General features: G+C 40.0%; 3 protein-coding genes across 4 annotated transcripts; 1 reads left to right on the top strand and 2 right to left on the bottom strand.

The window, feature by feature from the left end:
• Window positions 1–8,310: 8,310 nt before the first annotated feature.
• LOC115699798 (uncharacterized) lies at window positions 8,311–9,105 on the bottom strand. The gene has a single exon (XM_030627341.2). It carries the CDS (start codon window positions 9,103–9,105, stop codon window positions 8,311–8,313), a length of 795 nt encoding a protein of 264 aa, XP_030483201.2.
• Window positions 9,106–10,731: 1,626 nt separating this feature from the next.
• LOC115700790 (mitochondrial outer membrane protein porin of 36 kDa) lies at window positions 10,732–13,224 on the top strand. Its single transcript, XM_030628437.2, has 6 exons — window positions 10,732–11,031; window positions 11,122–11,189; window positions 11,902–12,012; window positions 12,149–12,235; window positions 12,341–12,549; window positions 12,627–13,224. Exons 1-6 carry the CDS (start codon window positions 10,983–10,985, stop codon window positions 12,931–12,933), a joined length of 831 nt encoding a protein of 276 aa, XP_030484297.1. The 5' UTR covers window positions 10,732–10,982; the 3' UTR covers window positions 12,934–13,224.
• Window positions 13,225–13,495: 271 nt separating this feature from the next.
• LOC115700789 (hypersensitive-induced response protein 2) lies at window positions 13,496–16,605 on the bottom strand. Of its 2 annotated transcripts, none has more exons than XM_030628434.2 (6): window positions 16,525–16,605; window positions 15,176–15,376; window positions 14,786–14,906; window positions 14,431–14,522; window positions 14,245–14,341; window positions 13,496–14,037 (listed from the first exon to the last, which is right to left on the bottom strand). In XM_030628434.2, the coding sequence occupies exons 2-6, from the start codon at window positions 15,362–15,364 to the stop codon at window positions 13,682–13,684; spliced, it is 855 nt and encodes a 284-aa protein (XP_030484294.1). In that variant the 5' UTR covers window positions 15,365–15,376; window positions 16,525–16,605; the 3' UTR covers window positions 13,496–13,681. The 2 variants fall into 2 exon arrangements, with proteins under 2 accessions (XP_030484294.1, XP_030484296.1); XM_030628436.2 differs by lacking the exon at window positions 16,525–16,605 and adding an exon at window positions 15,917–15,924.
• Between the last annotated feature and the right edge of the window lie 4,010 nt (window positions 16,606–20,615).

Genomic DNA, 20,615 nt, shown 5'->3' on the forward strand with positions numbered 1-20,615 from the left:
TTTCGTTTTTAACCTTGGAGTTAAAATACTTGGTCACCTTCTTTTGATAAGCGACCATCTGTATTTGAGACTCATCCGGAGTTCTTCGACTTGATCAGAGCCTCTTGGAGCGGGGCACGATTGGTGGCGGATCATAAGTCGTCCTCACCGTGGGATGGGAATAACGTTTCCACGGGACCATTGCTTCTGGCAACCGTACGCCATTGAGAACGGCGAGTGACCGGTTGTGGTTCTAGGAGTCGTCCGGTAGGCCCACAATACCCTTGGCAATTCTTCGGGCCGATTATTTTTACGGACGGCGACTTCTTTTTCAAGGTGACCTTTAGGATTTTATTATTTGCTTCACTTTGGCCGTTTGTTTGGTAGGGCTACGCGAGAAGCTCTTTACCACTCGCGTGTCGGTTGCGAAGTCGATAAATTCCTCGCAATCAAATTGCTTTCCATTGTACGAGACTATTTTATGAGGCAAGCCGTATCGACACACTATGTTTTTAATAACAAAGTCCAATGCCTTCTTCGCCGGTTATTGTCTTCATAGGCTCGGCCTCGTCCACTTGGTGAAGTAGTCTATCACTTGTGCATACTTTACCCCTCCTTTTCCGTAGTAGAGACCGATGAGATCTATTCCTCGAATAGCGAAGGGCCGAGGCTGGTCATCAAAGTGATCTCATTTGGAGGAGCTCTCGGTATGTTCGCGTACCTTTGGCACGAGTCACACTTTTGGACATAGTCTATACAATCTTTTTCATTGTTGGCCGAAGTACCCTTGCCTCAATATTTTCTTTGAGAGGGGGTCCTCCGTATGATCTCCAAGGAACCCTTCATGGACCTCGGCATGATTTGTCTAGCTTCGGGGTCCGATACACACCTTAAATAAGGCATGCGAGTCCTCTCCGGTAGAGAATTTGATCCATCATTACATAACGATGAGCACGATGCGAATCTTTCGAGACGAGGTGCCCTCTCTTGGGGCAAGCTCACATGTGGTTATGTACTTTATGATGGGGACCATCCGGGTGGGTTCTTGCCTTGGACCGTTTGTGTGGTCTCTTTTATTTTGATGCTTGGCTGCGCAAGTGTTCCCAGTACTACCCCCCGGCTCTTCGATTTCGGCGTCCGAAGCTAACTTAGCCGGACGGTCAGCGTGAGCGTTCTTTTCTCGGGGGATTCTTTCTATTTTATAGTCAGTGAACTCGTGGAGTAGTTCTCGGACTATTGTTACGTCTGTGACCATCCTTTCGCCGCGAGTTTGGTATTCTCCAGGAAACTTGGTTTACGACCGGTGAGAATCACTTTGTAGACTTCCACCCTCTTGGCTCCTACGGCTTTAGCCAATTTTAGCCACTATTTATCGGGGCCTACGTATTCGGCTTCATTATTCGAAATTTGTGAAGTTGAATCGAGTCTTTGCCACTGGGCCGCAATCCGATGAGGTGATATCATAGCCACTCCGGCGCACGAGCCGTTCTCATTAGAAGCTCGATCCACAAATACTCTCCAAGTGGGGATTGGTGGCTCGGGTGTATTAGGCATCGCCTCGAGCTTCATTACATTCGGTGATGAAGTCGCGAAGGCTTGGCCTTTTATGGAAATCGGGGCACGTAATGTAAGTCGGCCGACTCGGCTCCATCGCCCACTTGAGGAGCCTTCGGATGCTTCGGAGAAGCTTCGGAGAACTTGTCGAATTGGATGATTGGTCAAGATTCGATCGGATGGGCTTGGAAGTATGGTCTCGGCTTCCTCGATGCCATCGGGAGGCGAGAATACTAATTTTTCAATAGCACCGGGTACCTTGTCTCGGCCCCCTACCATGCGCTTACTAACATAGTACACGGGGTGCTGAATTTTTCTTCCTCCGGACCGGTGCCGACCGCATGCTCGGAGACGACGCCAAGTAAAGGAACAAGTCTTCTCCGAACGGGTTTTGACGGGATGGGAGGTTTGGCCATGTGGTCTTTTAACCTTTTGAATGCCTCCTCGCATTCATCCGTCCATTCGAACTTTTGGCATTTCTTCGATATGTTGAAGAACGGTATGCACTTGTCCGTGGATCGTGAGATAAAGCGGCTCGGTGCGGCTACCTTCCGGTCGAACTTTTGCACGTCCTTATGTTTCTTGGGGGATGGCATGTCCGGGAGAGCTTGGATTTTCTCGGGTTCGCCTCGATCCCCTTTGGTGACTATGAAGCCCGGGAATTTTCCCGACTTGACCCCAGAAGGTGCATTTTTTCGGATTGAGCTTCATGCCGTATCTCGGACGACTTCGAAACATTCCTCTAAGTCGCTTGCATGGCATTGCATGCTTTGGATTTGACGAGCATGTCGTCTACATATACCTCCATGTTTCGTCCCGGAGGCTTTTAAACATCCAGTTAACCATTCTTTGATAGGTTGCTCGGCGTTTTTCGATCAGAAAGGCATGACTAGGTAACGATACCCCACATCGGTCCTGAAGCTAGTGCACTCTGACAGTCTGCGTATGCATTTTTATTTGGTTGTACCCCGGCATAGGCATCCATGAAAGACAACGACTTAAATCCGGACGTGGCGTCTACCATCGATCGATCCTGGGCGGCGGAAAGCCGATCCTTTGGGCGAGCTTTGTTTAGATCTGTGAAATCTATACAAACCCGCCAAGTCCGTTCGGCTTGGGCACCGAGTGACCGGATTGGCCGACCATTCGGATAGTATACGTCGCGGATCATGCCATTGGACAAAAGTTTGTCCACCTCTTTCTCTAAGGCCTCGGCTTTCACGGGTCGAGCGGGCGTCTCTTTTGCGTACGAGGGCATGTCGGGTTGACATTGAGTACATGGGTGATGACATGAGGGGCGATGCGGTCATGTCTTCTTGGCGCCATGCGAAAATGTCGATGGCGCCCTTCGGTGTTTTATTATTTTATCTTTTCCTCGGATCCGGGCTTCTCCTGTCCAGAATTGCTTTCAGTGGAGTCGTCGTCGCACACTTGGTATTTCTTCGACGTCCTCCATTGGTTCTACGACCCTTTCGGACCTATGCGAGGATCCAACTCGTCCTCTTCGTACCTTCTCTATCTCGGGGGGCCCCGGACCATGAGTGCGGCAAGTGGGTGGCAACATTGTAACATTGCACGGCCTCTCCTTGATTTCCCCTCTTGAATTCCGACTCCGGCTTCTGGGTAGGGAATTTCGAGCATAGATGTCGGATTGAAGTAATTGCACCAAAGTCGACGAGGGTCGGTCGGCTAAGATTGCGTTGTAGGGCATTGGACGATCTACCACCACGAAGGTGCAATACTTGAATGTGCTTTGGGGGGTATCGGGACACGAGTAACCGAGCCGACTTTTCCCATCGGGATTAGCGTCGTCCGTTAAACCACCGTGAGTTGCGATCCACTAGGCGAGAGGTCCGGTCGGTCCAACCCCTATCGCGGTGAAGGCTTCTTTGAAGAGCGGTTCACGGAACTCCCATTGTCGATCGGGACCACAGCCACCACCTTATTTGCGATGGGGGTCTATGACCGCGGGTCGTGGTGAGGAAACGCACGCCTTGGCGTCTTCTTCGTGAACGTTATGGGTTGGTCCATTAGGCAAGGCCTTTGAGCGGGAGTTGAGTGACCTCCCATACCTCCTTGTGTCTTGCGGCCTCGGCATATCTCTTTCGCTCCTTGCGAGTGTTTCCTCACGATATGGGGACCTCAGGAGATCATGGCTACCGTCCATTAGGCGGGGCGGTAGTCCGGGTATATCTTGGGCGTCACTGCGGGGCAGGTAGGAGGCAATACTCCCGCTGTACCCCCTGGTGTTCCGGAGGCATACCCCACCACCTGCCGGATCAAGGTGAGGCAACCTATTTTTGATCCACTCATAGAGGTGGCCCAAACGGATCAAATTCTCAATCTCGTCTTTTGAGATTTTTACACTCATTGGTGCTATGACCAATGTCGTTGTAGTACTCGCACCTTTTACTCGGATCTCTCAGGAGTCTCTGTCTGATGGCATGGTCTCCCGTAGTGCGTATTACCTTGTGGCAAAATATACACGTTCACGAGAGTCGAAGTGAGCTCTCGTGTGCTTGGGTGTATTGGGGTGTGTACCCCTTCTTTTGGCGCTTCTCTCCCGTTCGGGTGCGCCCTTGGAGGACCTTTTGCTCCTCGATCCACAGGTAGGGCACAGTGGCTGTAGCGCCGGGGCGGCTTGTGAAGGAGCCGTCCATTCACCCGGACGGGTTGCGTAATGGGAAGATGCGGGACGCCAAGCCGGCCACTGTGTCCGGAAGTGAGCGTATGCCACTTACCGGAGGAGTCGCGGTCGGGACGGTACCGAGGCGACACTCTGGCATGTATCCGCTATCCGGTGGGATAATAGCCCCCGTAAGCCACGATGCGGGCTTCTTCGAGGTTAATATATTTTTGGACTCGCTTGGAAGTCACAGGCTAACGGCGCCTTCTTCTTGTAATTCGTTCCGGAAGGGAGTCCCGGTGCGGATTTCACCGCGGAAGCGCAAGTGATGTCCGTCGTCGACCTTCTTAGTCTTTGAGGCTTCCTCTCGGAACCTCTTGATGTAATTCTTCAAGGTCTCGGTGGGCGATTGCTTGATGTTGGTCAAGGCACTAACCTCCAAGTTGACCTTCTGGCGGCGACAAATTGCCTCCGGAAGTTGGTTTGGAGTTTGTTCCAACAACCCCGCTAGATCCTGGTTCCAATTTCTTGAACCATTCTCTGTAACCCGCTCGAGTGAGGGGAAGCATAAGCATTTGGCGTCATTGCTGACCCGCATGGTGTCATGACCGGTTGAATCGTGACAAGTGATCAGGTCGGAGTTCCCGATGTATCTTGCCATTTCGGGCATCTTGTAGTTTTTAGGGGGAGCTCCGCCTCCCGGGATATGTTTGGCACAAGGCTCCGTCCTCAGCTGTCAGGAGTCGGAGTCGTCTCCTTCCTGCCTCGGGAGACTCGAACAATATCTTTTCGAAGTATGGCAAGCTCGCCATAATCCCTTCGTTTACGTACTCGAGGAGACTACGGGCACTGTATCTTTTTTGGTCGAGGTGATCCGGAGGTCACCTTGATTCCCATTGATTTGATTTCTCGGATCAATGGGTGGACATCTCTGTCCTCTTTTCCTCTACCCCCGGTTCTGGTGCACGGAAACGCTTTTCGGTCCCTCGATCCCTGAGGGCCAGACTCCCTCTTTGGGGCTTGCCCCTGCGGACCTTTCCCTTTAGGGAAATCGAAGCGGACCTTTCGCGGATCTCGCCTTTTCTTTCGACCGGGGGCGAGTAGGGTTTTTTGTTTGGTTTTCCTCGGCGGGGTGCCTTATAGGGCTAGGTTCCCTGAGCCTTTCTTCTTGGGAATTAGACGAACGTTGCGGCTCCCCGCCGAGTCCGGCGGCCATCGCCTTGGGATGCACGTGAATACCAGTGCCTCCATGGCTTTCTGCATGGCTAGCATCACTTCACATTTTTGATTTTGCGCTTTCGAGCTTCGATCTCGACTTCATGATCGATAGCTTTTTGTCTAAGGAGCACCGGTTAAAGTAGCTTCCTCCGTCATAGGCATACTCGTCGAGGTGGGCCTCGTAGTTCTCATCGGGAACTATTTCTTCTTCTTCCTCGGACTCCTCTGCTGCCCTTGAGGCTACATCTTCCGCATTGGGGTTTTCAGCGTCTTCAAGGCGAGATGACGTGTAGCTCTTGTCTCCACCATTGTCGTGAAGTTAAATGCTTGTTGTGAAGCAGCTTTCCTCAGCTCTCAATGAAAGCACCAAAATGTTGACCGAGGTTTTCGGCAACTATTAAAATATAATTATAGTAAGGAGCTGTAAGAAAGTGAGATGGAGATTTTTTACGTGGTTGGGGCGTTAATGAGCCTTAGTCCACGAGCCACTGCTATTAATGGATGTATTTAATACAGATTCTACACTTGAGAGAATGTTTTTCTCTTTAATACAGAGAATGTTCTTGGTGAGTTTTTTCTCTTCTTGCTCTTTTGCAACCAAGATTCTCGACCCCATTAAATGAGCTTTGAGGGGGTATTTATAGTGTTTTGGTGGGGTAATCCCTAGAATTGTTCTTACACATGTATCTGTAAGTATCCATAAAGTTGGGCATTTCCGATGAATATACCATGGGTGATGCATGGTCAAATCCCTAGGTGCTGTAGGGTTTTTATGGAGAATGTCCTTTTTGTCTTGTGATTGATGTGACTCTTCGCAGAGTAGCCGTCGCTAGACTTAAATGATCATTACTGTAGCGGCTTTGTTCGGGGGGTTGTCCCGTCAGACTTTATTGCGTGTTACAGTCCCAACACGCTTCCTCCCATGCAGCATTAAATGCGACTTGATTTCTCGGGAAAGACCTGACACATCCCGGAGAGCCTTCATGCTATACTAGCTTCCTGGAGTACCTTGTACTCCGGGTGTCTCCTCCGGGACCCATGCTAATAGCGCTTCCTAGTGGCATAAAAAGACTTAGCAAATCTTTCCAAGTTATCTGATCCACGTGTCCCTTCTCGACTGGTCCACGTATTTTGGGCAAATTCTGGAGCAACAGTTACCCTTATTATGAAACGAAAAATTACATAAAAAATATCAAAATTTAAAATTTGATATATAATTCTAATCATTATTAAATATCACACCTATTGTAAAATTATATCAAATTGTAAATTTTAATATTTTTTATGTAATTTTTTAAATACATTTTGTTTTTAATATTGATGAAAAATTATATAAAAATTAACAAAATTTGATTCAATTTTTATTATTTAGTTATCATTTCATAAAATATAAAATTTATTTCATATATATCATTTAAAAAATTTTAACTACCCGTCGCGAAGCGCGGGCTATTTACTAGTTATTTCATATTGTTAAATTAATAAAATTCGTTGCTTTATATATATACTAAGTAAAAGTTACATGTCGAGGCACGTAAATATTAGTTTTATTTAAAATTAGTTGTTTATTTTTATTTAGATTTCTGTAACTAAAGGTATAATTATATGAATGATTTGTTTAGAGGTTATTCTTATTTATAACTGGCCCAAATCGGGACTTGATTTTTTTTTTTTTTTTTATAACAAATTAGAGGTTATTCTTGAATAGAGTATTCTTAAATAAATGTTCTACTGTATTTGGTTGTCTATTTTTTAAAATCTCATAGGGAGAAATCTTGCTTTTAGATTTAGGTACTCTATTAAGCACATAGCAGACAGTTAAGAGAATTTCTCCCCACCAATGAGAAGCAGCACCAGAATGTAAAGGTTCTATTCTTTCTTTCAGCTTTACCATTCATTTCAGGTGAATACGGTGCAGTTTTATCATGTATAATTCCATGTGAGTTATAAAAATCAACAAAAGCAGTAGAATCATATTCAGTGCCTCTATCATCACTACGTAGTTTCTTAATTTTTCTATTAAGTTGATTCTCAATTTCAGCCACAAATAACTTAAACATATCAAGAGCTTCACTTTTATTTTTCATTAAATACACATAGGTAAAATCAAAACAACCATCAATAAAAGTGATAAAGTATCGTTTTCCATTTCTAGTTAAAACACCATCTAATTCACAAATATCTGAATGAATTAAATCTAGAGGCTCACTTTCTCTAGTTACAGATTTATGTGGTGTTTTTGTGATCTTAGCCTGACTACAAAAGTCACATTTTTCAAAATCATTCAAGGATAATTTAGGGATTAAACCTAAACTACTCATATTTTTAATTATTCGTTTGTTAACGTGACAGAGTCTAGCATGCCAAGTATTAAAAGAGCACAACAAGTAAACAGAAACATTCACTTTATTAACTTCAACATTCAATTTAAACATGCCTTCAGTAGCATACCCTTTCCCCACAAAAATCCCATTCTTAGTTAAAGTAAATAAATCAGCCCCTATAGTCTATGTGAACCCCGCTTTGTTGAGGAGATAGCCCGTGACCAGATTCTTTCTCATCTTTGGAGTATGCATGACTTCTTTGAGAATCATAGTTTTTTCAGAGGTAAAATTTAATTCCACATCGCCAGTACCAGCAACAATAGTAGTGTGAGAGTCGCCTAACAACACTTTCTTATCCTCGATTGCAGCTGTGTATGTTTTGAACATCGCACAATCAAAGCAGACATGGCGAGAAGCACCAGTGTCTACCCACCACCCTTTTGATCCACCAATCAGGTTGATCTCTGAAATCATAGCTGTATAAGGCAACTCTTCAGTCAGGTTAGCCTGCGGAGCAGAACTAGACCTGTTCCGACACTTGCGTGCCATATGACCCGGTTTGTTACAGAGAAAGCACAAAAACAGTGTCGGGTCATTCTTATTAGGGGGTTACTGCTGTTTGTTTTGGTTCCTTGGAAACCAATTCTTATTATTATTCCGAGAATTATTGTTACGATTTGGAGCATGTTTGCGATTCTGATTCTTGAAATTTTTCCTAGTAGGTTTCAGAATCACACTGGATTTCGTAGTGTTGTTGTTTGACACAACAAGCACTTCTTCTTTCTGGTCCTGTTTACGAGCCTCCTCCTCAATGCGAAGGCGAGTGATCAGACTTTCCAAAGAAAATTCTTTTATTTTGTGCCTGAGAATACTTTTAAAATCGTTCCAACCAGGAGGCAATTTGTCAATAATAACAGCAATTTGGAATTGTTCATCTAAAGACATACCTTCAAAAATTATTTCGTGAGCAATTTTCTGAAGTTCATGAGACTGAGCCTCCACTGACTTATCGTCAGTCATCTGGAATTTGAGGTAGCGGCTGACAGCATACTTCTTAGTTCCAGCCTCCTCAGTGTCATATTTCTTTTGAAGTGCGTCCCAGATTTCCTTGGCAGTTTTGTCAGAATTATAGTAATCATATAAATTGTCAGATAAACCATTGAGAATATAATTTTTGCACAGAAAATCATTCTCGACCCAGCTTGTTAAATCAGCAGTTTGCTTCTGCTTTTCATCATCCTTTGCAGTATCAGAAACAACAAGTTTATCAGTCGTCAGAACATAAGCAACCTTTTTCGTAGTGAGGAAAAATAACATTTTCTGTTTCCATCTTTTAAAATGATTTCCCTCAAAACGAAAAGGTTTGTTTATATCAATAACACCAAAATTCTCATCGGCAGTCATGGCAGAAACTAAACATCTTATAATTGTTAGAAACTAGTTGCTGCAGAAAATAAAAGGAACGAAGTTACCGAAATAGAATCTGGGTTGAGTCGCGGACTAGGTCGCTCTCTTTAAGACGTTTGCGGCACTACCCAGATTTGTGCAAGCAGACTATCAGCCTCGTCGTCCCCAGGATAAAACAGCCCAGTTGAACACACTGTATCGAAACTCTATTGCACGATAGAGAACCGTCGAAATTAAACACCCAAAACCGACTACTGCTCGAAGCGAAAATATAAATATGTAATATAGTAGTGTGTATATATCGCATAATTTTCCAGAACGAAAAGTTGTGTTTTTCTCCCACTGTTCAGTCGCATTATATAGGCAATGCGCTGATAGTAGTAACGAGAAGAAATACGTTACTGGATGGGAACGTTAGAACATGGGATCGTGTGAACGATGCAAAAAATCAGGAAGATGCTATAACTCAGGAAGCATCTCTGTTTACTAATTAATCAAACATGTTTTTATTTAAAAAAGAAAACTGTTTTAATTAATTAAATAAATAATAATTTAAGAAATAAATTTTCTCCAAAAAATAAGGTGACACCACACCCGCCAGCTCGGCACGGTCGGACGGCGGCGGCGTGCGCGTGTGTGTGGTGGTCCGGTGTGTGAGTCCTCACCCATGTTTACTAATTAATCAAACATGTTTTTATTTAAAAAAGAAAACTGTTTTAATTAATTAAATAAATAATAATTTAAGAAATAAATTTTCTCCAAAAAATAAGGTGACACCACACCCGCCAGCTCGGCACGGTCGGACGGCGGCGGCGTGCGCGTGTGTGTGGTGGTCCGGTGTGTGAGTCCTCACCCATGCGCATAAAACTGGGTACCCCTTGGTTGGGGCCCAAACCCATATCTCAAACTTGCACTAGTTATACACTTCAAATGAAGTGTTTCTATCCCATGTGGGACTCCTACTCACACACATCATTTTTCAACATTTCACAAAGTTCCAACAAGATCTGAAACCAAATCTGAAACCCAGTCGGAGCAGGGAAGTCGAACACCACGAAAATAGGCAGTGAAACAACGACTCGGTTTGATGTCGAAGTTCTGGGTTTAGACTGGTCGGAGTAGAAACAGGCGTCAAAAAATGTGCCAGAAAGAGGAACTTTGGTCGGGAAGGAGTTTTGCTTAAGTCTGGCACACTGAATTTCTGGCTGCCGGAGCTGAGGACAACGATCGGAGGACGGTGGGCGTTGATCGGCGATCGGACAAACTGTTTAAGGCAATATTTGTGTTCGAAAATGAAATCTAAGTTCGTAGATGGAATGACTTCATAGTACTCAATATGAGAATACAAAAATAAATTACAAAAATGTGGCAGAAATAAAATCACAAAAATGAAAAATATTTTTAAAAGTCCATACCCCACATGAGTTAAAAGAATATGGCATAAAATTGTAAATGTTTAAAATTTTCCCATAATTTACGTAATTTCAACTATTAAATATGATTTTTTTTTTAAAAAAATAATATTTTATGTAAATTATTTTTTAAGTTTTCCATAGCAAACACGTAGCAGAAAAAGACCATGAGGCGAATATGCCGAACCCAATTTGTCCCGATTCTCGAGGTCATAAAACTCAACAAGGCCCAAAACCCCTATCACAACCAGATTGACGGCCAGCGATGCGAATCTTACCCAATACATGATCCAACGGTCCAAATCAAACAATGCACCGTAGACCGAACCTAGGGTTTCGTCTTCTATACTCCATTTCTCTCATTTTCTGCCCCTAATTTCAAACAGTACAATACAACTGGTTCCGATTCCAAACTATCTCCTTTCCCCCTTTATCGCCCTTCGAATTTTCTCGGGGAAAAAAATGGTGAAAGGACCAGGTCTCTATACCGATATTGGCAAGAAAGCCAGAGGTCAGTCTTTCTGATTTATGTTATATTTATATGTATATAGATATATTCAAGGTCTAATTACATTTTTGTGAAATCAATTACGTTTTGCAGATCTTCTGTACAGAGATTATCAGGCTGATCATAAGTTTACTGTCACTACCTATACTTCTAACGGAGTTGTAAGCTTTCTTTTAAAGTGATTATTATTGCATATCCGTATTTTTTTTTCTTTTAATTTTGATGTTATGTATAGATATATTTAAATGGAGGTTTTGAATTCGGAGGAAAAACAATTGAATTCTGATGGATGACTAATTATCTAGAGTTGACTTCGTTTTCATGTAAAATATGTTTATGCACTCTTTTATTGTTGATAGTGAACTTTAAGGTAATACGGTATTGCGATAGGATTTTGCTTACATCTTCTGGGAAGCTCAAGAAGAAAGCTTAATGGATTTATCACTTGTAGTGAATGGAATTTTTAGTGTAATTGAATAAGCAACGTATATGTTTGTGAAACCATGTTTTTGAGCTATTAAGTTTGCTGAAAAAAACTAAACAAGCTGAACAATTGATCCATTTTTGACTTTCTTTGTAAAAAAATTATATTTCTTTGAAATTAACCATGGTTAGTTAAACCACTTCAATACGGATTTCATTTGTAGTGTTTTTTTTTACTATAATATGCATGTACCAAATACTATAAACAATAGTTATGCAATGTCTTTTTTCTTATCTTCCTGCCTTATTTTTACGTCTTCTGGAATCATTTGGTTTTTTTTTGCTTTTTATATGCTATTGTACTAGCATTACTCTTCCATAGTCCGTTAATAGTATTGGTTTTGGATAGTTATGATGGTCTCTAATATGCAAAATTCATACTCGTCTCAGGCAATTACTTCAACTGGAGTTAAGAAAGGCGAGCTATTTTTGGCAGATTTGAGCACTCAGTTGAAGAACAAGAATATCACGACTGACATAAAAGTTGACACTAACTCTAATGTAAGTTTAGATAAACTACAATTTTTTTTGGTTATACTTTTAATCTAATTCTTGAGTAAAAGTCATCATTATGCTGATAAATTATAAGATTTTAAGTTGCTGATCTTTTGAAAAATGTTGGGACATGAATCTATAGCTTATCACCACCATCACCGTTGATGAACCAGCACCTGGACTTAAGACAATCTTTAGCTTTATTGCTCCCGATCAGAGATCTGGGAAGGTAAGGAGTAACTTTATTGTTTTGAAGTTGATGTGAACATGTCTGTATTAATCGGCAGATCTTTTTGGTATTCATAAACCATATATCGCGATTTTGGTGTGATAGGTTGAGCTCCAATATCAGCACGAGTATGCTGGGATCAGCACTAGCATTGGATTGACCGCAAATCCTAGTGTCAACTTTTCTGGTGTGATTGGAAACAATTCTTTGGCAGTTGGAACAGATTTGTCCTTTGATACAGCATCTGGGAACTTCACCAAATTTAATACAGGATTGAATTTCATTCACAATGATCTCATTGCTTCCCTGATATTGTGAGTTGTTTTTCTTATTTATTACTTGCTTAATCTTTTCAGGCAAATATTTATTCCTAGTTGTGCGATATTTGCAGAAATGATAAAGGTGACACCCTTACTGCATCGTACTACCATACTGTAAGCCCCCTTACCAACACTAACGTTGGTGCAGAGTTTTCCCATAGCTTTTCAAGCAATGAAAACACTCTCACTATTGGCACACAACACGCACTTGATCCCTTGACCAATTTGAAAGCTAGAGTGAACAATTATGGGAAGGCAAGTGCTCTTATTCAACATGAGTGGCGCCCAAAGTCTCTCTTCACCATCTCAGGAGAAGTGGATACCAGGGCAATTGAAAAGAGTGCAAAGGTTGGTCTAGCTTTGGTACTCAAGCCTTGAGACTAATTCCATTCGAAAGGTTGGTTTTTTCTTTGAGCTTCATGGACAGGAATAAGAGGAAGGGACTGGAACATTTCCGATGAACTTTGGGTGTGGTGTTATGCTTATTGGTTTCGTTATATGTGGTGGTTATGGGTTGTATAAAATAATTGGCACAAACCAATGTCAATTTCCCATTTTTTAAAATTTTATTTACATTGTTGTCACAATTGGCGGGAAACAAAGCAAATAGTCTGGTTAAGATTGTTGCTACATCTTACTCTATGATGACCTAAATTCTTTTGCTGGGTAGTTTTTGGTTTCACCATTATTAACTTGATATCGTCTTTGGTTACATACGGTTTTAGCCAAGTATTCTAGAAGAAACTAATCATCTACGTGGTGCAAAACGTTTTGATGCCTTGTGGATTTAAAGAGTAAATTGTAGGAGTGGCACTTCAGGTTATGGGTCGAATTTAGGTTTAACCTAAATGATACTTACTAATCAGATGGATCATGGTATAAAAATATGTTATGTGAAATAAGTATAGGTTTAACATGTGAACAACACGATAGGTTAATGTTTTATGGACAAACAATCAATACGCTTTACATTGAAATATGTTGCAATTACAATCAACGACGGTGGGTTTATTTATTTGCTCAACGAAATGAAAAAGGAAAGTCAGACACGCTAAGAACAATCTTAAAATGTATGTCCGTACAAAAAACAAACTATTCATATGTATCTACATTACTTACTACAATCCTAATTGACATTTGCCTGAATAAAGCCGTCCCTTATCTGTGAGGCAACGTCTCTCACAACACCCGGTCCATGAGGAATGAAAACTGAATTGGTCTTTGACGATGCACCAATCTCTTTCATTGTGTCGAAGTACTGAGTCACTAGAACCATGTCCATGACATCCTTTGATGATGTCCCAGGTACATTAGAAGAGAAGGCCAGCACACTGTCTCTCAACCCATCAACAATTGCTTGGCGCTGCCGAGCTATGCCAAGCCCTGCCAGATATTTGGACTCTGCATCCCCCTCTGCTCGCTTAATCTGCAGAATCTTCTCTGCTTCAGCTTTTTCATTAGCAGCTACCCTCATTCTAGCAGCTATTGATTAAGAGACTCAGTCAAAAACTTTTGCAGATATGATTAACGCAAAGTCAACTATAATATGATTCCTGTGTAATAAGCTTCCACTTCCAGGTGGCATTGTATAGGAAAAAGCAAAAAGAAACATAATATAAATTGAAATGTATGGAATATGGCTACTGCTTTGCCAACCTAATCATTATATCAGAAAAGAGAGTTTTAAACCTGCATTAATCTCATTCATTGCTCTCTTCACACGCTCATCCGGTTCAATATCAACAATAAGCGTCTGGACTATCTCAAATCCATAATGGGACATGGCCTACAATATCGAGAACCAATCACATGAAATTTGGGGTATGCAGTGGGACCAAGTTATAACTTACACAGAACAAAGATGTTAGTTTTTACCTTTTCAAGTTCCTCTTCAACAGCTTTTGCTATATCATTCTTTTGCTCAAATGTTGAATCCAGATCTAGCTTTGGAACACTTGCCCTGATAACTGAATCAAAGAGAATCATAATACTGTCACCTCAAATCAGTTTACCCAAGTCCAAGTAGCAGGTTTAAACTTCGAACAATGAAAAATACAGAGTTTAAAATAGTAGAACAAGCCATCAAACAAAAAGGCCCTATGTCAACTGCATATCATTTAATTTTCTTTCAGAGGATGCGTGCAAATATGAGTTAAATATCTATGAAGGAAATGGAAAGTAGACAAGTTTGAGAAGGAAAATTTGGTAATCTTCAGTTTGTACTCTTTACCATCAAAAACATAAGATTGGATCTGTGCTCTGGTATTGCTGAGCTTATAGAATGCATCAGAAGCCTTCTCTGCTATAGCACGGTATTGAATAGAAGCTACAACAGTGACAAAGACATTATCCTGAAGAATACAATGGATCAACATGAGCAAAATATTTGTAACTAAAACATAGAAATTGCAATATACATCCTTGTTAGTCTATCCAATTGTTTTGATGCTGCTAAAATTGTTAAATGTTAGTATTCAACAATAAAGAAGCTTCCAAGATCGCACCCTACTCTGTTTGCTTTCATAAATATGGTGTTGCTGCGAAATTCTTATTTAAGCACTATAAAGCTAATTAGTAATAATTAAACATATAAGGCATGAAGAATTATATGCCACACAACCTTTGTCTTTGTTTCACAACGGACATCTAGCTGCTGAACACGAAGCGAGAGCTGCCCAGCCAGGTTGCTTCCGAAAAACCAGGGCACACAATGACATCCTGGTTCAAGTATATCATCAAACTTCCCAAATGTTTCCTTAATAGCAACGTTAGACTGATCCACTTGAACACAGCCTAAGGCTTGTCCCATTTTCTCTTTCACCTAAAATGTTATAAACAACTATAAATATCAGTAACAGTTTATTACTAGAAGTAATAGACGATTCTGAAGACATACTTTAGAGCTACAAGCAGTACTTATTAAAGGCCTGCTATGCTATCAAACCAAAACTTTTCAACAACCAACATGCCACTACATTACCACGCCTCACCAGATAAACCTATGTTAACCAAAGTCAAATTTAGCCAATACTAATGCCAAGTTGAAACTAAATATAAAAAAACAGTAGCCATAAATAAGTTTTAGAATTCCACGTCCAATTGAAAAATAAAAATGAAAAATCAAGCCCTGATGTATAATTTATAAAATAGGATCCTTTTTACTTTTTTTCTGTCTAAATATTAGTTTATTGGCAACCTCAATTTCTTCGAAAAAATTATCAAGATTAAGAAAATAAAATAATAAGGAATATGAAAAAAAAAAAAAAAAAAAAAGAAGAAGAAGAAGAAGAAGAAATAAACGGCACGGCAGAGATCAAGATCGGCAAATAAAAGTCAAAGAAAAGCTAATTAAGCAACAAACCTTTCTCTCTCAATAAACAATGGAACAATGTTGATAGACTATCATAATACACTGAAAATTTATTGATTCGGTTGCTACTACACTCAACCTAATATTTATTTTATTTATATTATAACTGTTATATATACCACTTCCAAGATCAGAAGTTTCGCATATTTCTTTCTTCCTAAGCATAAGAAACAAAATATAACTATTAAATAATTGATAATCAACGATGGTGACAGATATAAGACCAATAAATAATTAAATACAGGTTGTTTATGGCTTCATATCAAGACAAAAAGCTAGTTTACAGTATCAATTAGCAAAAAAATGGAATTAAAAAAATTGATCACAGAAGTTTTAGGACAACAATTCAATCAAAGAACTAATTTGAATCTTGATGATTAATTGTCTCCCAAAACCAATTAGAAATTTACCAAAGAATTTAAAACCCTAAAAACAGGAACTTACTTTGAGAGATCATCTAAAATCTCAAAATCTGTCTACAAGTACCGTAATTCTTCCATTAATAATTTGAAATTGCTAAAAAATTACAGAAAATTTAGAGAAGAAGGTGAAGAATTGCAATGAGCAAGAACCGTTTAGAAATGTAATTCGTGTCCGACCTGTGAAGAGCTTGTAAGTTGTGAGTTGAAACTCAAAACTGAGAGTGTAAGAGAGAGCCACAGCCGTGTATATGTAATTTCATGTCAGTTTCCTTCGGATAATCATAAGAAATAACGTTATATAAGCGGCCATCACGCTTTACATTGGTCTGGTTGTTTTGGACGGTTTATCCTATATATTTTGACAAATTTACATAGATTACTAAATTTTTCTATTTTCTTATAACTATACTGTGACACGCGGATATTAACTTTTTTACTATTTTTTTTATTCGGCAGTATACTCCCTTGGTTCAAAGTTTGTATTATGGGTTTGTGGCTTACACGTTTCTTCATGGGATTGTGCCACATTTTTATTAAAAGTAAATTTATTTAAAAAGTTTGGATTTGATGGTATATGTCGCTCAATATGGATTGAGCGTTGTCTGCCCTTTATGTCGCTCTATGGCAGTTTTTTCCGTTTTTTTTCTTTTTAACTGTTCCATCACCTATCTTCATCACTAACTTCTACTAAACTGTTCCCACCCATCTTCTACCTTTGAAATTTCCTCTAGTCTTTTCTCCTGTAACTCCTCCTCTGCTTCTTTTCGTTGTGTTCCATCTTACTATCCATGGATAATTTCGTTCCTAACATGTCTAATGCTCTGTCTGAAAGAGAAAGTGAAGTCATCAACCTGTCCAATATTAGCATTCCTCCCCCAAGGCCAGTAGTCAATCGTCTTCTCTGTCGAGTTTTTTCTAAGAGAGGGTACAATCCTAAGCAGTTCAAGAACTTCATCTCAACACAATGGGTTGGTCGATTCGAAGTATCTATCTCGAATTATGACTCCAACACTAACTCTTACAAAATTTCATTTGGCTGTGAAGGCGATTTACGACGAGTCCTTTTTAAGGAACCTTGGCACTTCCATAATTAGCACTTGATCTTATGCCCTCCAAGTGTTCTTCAAAATGCTTCAATGGACACTTATACCATCACTCCATTTTGGATACAAGTTTATCGTATGCCATTCCTTAGTAAATCCGAAGCTTTGGCGAAAATTCTTGGTAATATGATTGGAACTTTCTTGGAAGTTCATGATGACTCGCTTAATGAAGGTTGGGGGCCTTTTCTAAGAATGCGAGTTGGCATAGATGTTTCTAAGCCTTTGCTCCGTGGTCAACTTGTGTCCTTTCCTTGGATGGATGATGAACTGTGGCTAGACTTCCGTTATGAAAGATTGCCAGAATTCTGTTATGAATGTGGTATAATTGGGCACGTTTTTGATAAATGTCCCATTTTTTTTAGAAAAATTGGATGAAGGACTGCACCCAGATCTCCCATATGGCCCTTGGATGGAAGGATCTGCTCTTCCAAAGACAAGTTATGATAGATACCGACAGGATTTTTCTAAGGAAGGTCCGTGGACTTTCATTACGCGTTTGTCTCGTAATACTACAAACCCAATCCTCTCTCATTCCAGACAGTTACCTGCAATTCCTACTCATGTCACCAATGCTGAAAAAGGCAAAGGAATAATAGAGTCTATTGATAACATTAACATTGCTAATCACGATCTACATCATCTGCAATTAAACCGTTCCCAAAAAAGAAGTCTGTTGGTTTTTTGGCTTCGGATTTTGCTTCTTCGTCTGGTTCTAAGGATAAGAACATTGATAAACATATTACCAATGGATACCATGAACTCTCCCGTGACATGCCTCCTGTTCAATCACATTCTCCGGATGTTAATTCTCTGTCCAACCAGTCCCCTGCTACTCCTCCCTCAACTCACAAACACAATGCTATTTCACATTCTAATCCTACTAAAGTCGCCACTACCACCATCCCTATTGCTCATTATCCACCAACCTCTTTGCCAATTGCAAAAAAATCTGTGGCTATTCTTATGGATACTCCCCCTGCCTACATGCACATTAACTGTAATATCCTAAGATTAAGAGAATGGATAAGCAAACCCTAACTAGTTAACTGTGTATAATTATAGAATTATATTATTATATGAATTATTATATGTGAATTATTATGATTTATGACATGTTAAGACCCCGTTGGTGAGCTAGGGGCATTTTAGTAATTTTGACCCGAGAAGGGTAAAACTATGAATTTAATTTAATTATGTGCTTATGGACTATATTATTATATAGTATGCATTTTTTTATTCTTTTTCAGGCGAGTTCTGACAAGTTGGCGCGGTATAGTCACAACCGGGTATTTCGGGCCGAACCGGGTTTCGGGGCCGAAATACAATTTTGGGATGTTTGATTGGCATTTTATTTTTATATGAGAAATCTGAAATTTATTATTTATGTATGAAATGTGAGAATTATATTTTTGCCCTTATATGCTTGAAAATGAGAATTTAGCCCTAAGGGCAATGTGGTAATTGTGTATTTTGGCTTATGATTCATTAAAAGGGAAATTTAAGGAAAAGAGGGTTTTATTTTCTGCATTTTCCAGCCCTAGCAGCTGAACCTCCCCTCCCTCTTTTCTCCATATTTTCAATTTGTTAAGTGTTAGAAAATTTGTCTTGAAAGCTTAGATTCTTGGTGGATGTTGTGCTTAGCTTGGTTTGAGCTTGAGGTAGCTCTTAATCCCTTTATTTGTTGAATATGTTGCTAAAATATTTCTGGGTTTTCTCCTCTCATGGCTAAACCCTTTTTCCTTCTTAAGCTATTTCTTTCTTTGATTGAATGTGTGAGTTGTTGCTTGGATCAAAGCTTAGTTTGGTAATCTTTGTGCTTGTGTTGAGGTAGCCATTTTAATTGGTTTAATTTAATTTCAGCTGCTGAAATAAGATTGAAAAACATGCTTTATGTGTGAATATGTTCATCTTTGCATGTTTGTTGGATTAATGGGATAATCTTATTGTTTTTGGCATGTATGTGTTACAAAGATATGGAATTGTTCCTAATGATTTTAAAGGCATTTGCTTGAGTTATATTGAGAATAAATTTGTGTAAAAATGCTGATTTTTATGGTTTGGAAGCTCTTGAATTGGGATTTTCGCTCTAGTTAAACCTTGCTGAAATTGAAGATCTTGATGCATATTTTGGTGTTGTTGGAGAGTGAATTAGGTGTAATTCTTCTCTAATTTTTTGATTTATGATAGGTGAAAGTTTATTATGATTGTGGGATGGTTTAGCATGAAAATTGGTATTTTTAGATGCATTTTTCGTGGCTGGAAATTGGGTTTCCTGGGTTTTAAAACCCAGTAGCCGCGACCAGTTTTTGGCAGCTTATTGTATTTTTTTTTCGGATTTTTGTTTTGGCCATAACTTTTGACTTGGGATTCCGTTTGGGAAGTTCTTTGTATTGTTGGAAAGCTCGTTCCGAGCTCCATGTGAATACTTGTAATTTAAATGCCAGTTTTCTAATTTGTGAAAATGGATTTAGGGATTAACCATATACTTATGTATCCTGGGTTTGTGACTAGGATTACCGGTACTTGGTCAGGAGCACTCGGGGATTTGGAATCTTCATATTTTGTGGGACATCAGGTAAGACAGTAGTTAGCACGTAGAGTTATGCGCGATGGCGCTTATATGGAATATGATATATATGAGTAACTAGAAACCGGGATTAGAGTTATTACTCTAAAGTGAGCGGTTTATTGGCCTAGGGTTATTACCCTAGTGAATTGTTAATTATTGATATGCCATGATATATGTATGTATATTTGAGATTATGAATTGTGCGGTTAAAGCATAAATAAGCTAGATTCGGTAAACTAGTACCTTGAGTTTAATTAAATGTGGTCTAGGATTATTATCCTAGAATATTATGAAGGTAAGAAAGCGATGATGTATGGTATTATTGTTAATCCAATGAAGACATGAGTTAGGATTATTACCCTCAATAGATGTTATTTTGAGCATACTGTAATATGTTATATGAGTGATTATTTGGTATGAAAGATAGGGTTATTACCCTAAGATTCTATATGTTATAGTATAAATTGTGGGCATGCATTTATGTTAAGAGTTACGTGTATAAGACATAACTGGGTTAAACCTGGTATATATCACCAGGATAAACCATCGACAGAACGTAATGTATGGATTGCATATATATATAAATAGGGTTATGC

Source organism: Cannabis sativa, chromosome 8 (genome assembly GCF_029168945.1).
Source record: "Cannabis sativa cultivar Pink pepper isolate KNU-18-1 chromosome 8, ASM2916894v1, whole genome shotgun sequence".
In the NCBI taxonomy this organism is placed as follows: domain Eukaryota; kingdom Viridiplantae; phylum Streptophyta; class Magnoliopsida; order Rosales; family Cannabaceae; genus Cannabis; species Cannabis sativa.

Excerpts from the sequence above, each read along its gene's own strand:
- LOC115699798 (XM_030627341.2), bottom strand. The coding sequence starts at position 9,105 with ATGACTGCCGATGAGAATTTTGGTGTTATTGATATAAACAAACCTTTT.
- LOC115700790 (XM_030628437.2), top strand. The coding sequence starts at position 10,983 with ATGGTGAAAGGACCAGGTCTCTATACCGATATTGGCAAGAAAGCCAGA. Across the intron at positions 11,190-11,901 it reads CCTATACTTCTAACGGAGTT|GCAATTACTTCAACTGGAGT; the intron begins GTAAGCTTTCTT and ends TACTCGTCTCAG. Across the intron at positions 12,013-12,148 it reads AAGTTGACACTAACTCTAAT|CTTATCACCACCATCACCGT; the intron begins GTAAGTTTAGAT and ends ATGAATCTATAG.
- LOC115700789 (XM_030628434.2), bottom strand. The coding sequence starts at position 15,364 with ATGGGACAAGCCTTAGGCTGTGTTCAAGTGGATCAGTCTAACGTTGCT. Across the intron at positions 14,907-15,175 it reads GTTGTGAAACAAAGACAAAG|GATAATGTCTTTGTCACTGT; the intron begins GTTGTGTGGCAT and ends TGTATTCTTCAG. Across the intron at positions 14,038-14,244 it reads AATGAATGAGATTAATGCAG|CTGCTAGAATGAGGGTAGCT; the intron begins GTTTAAAACTCT and ends CTTAATCAATAG.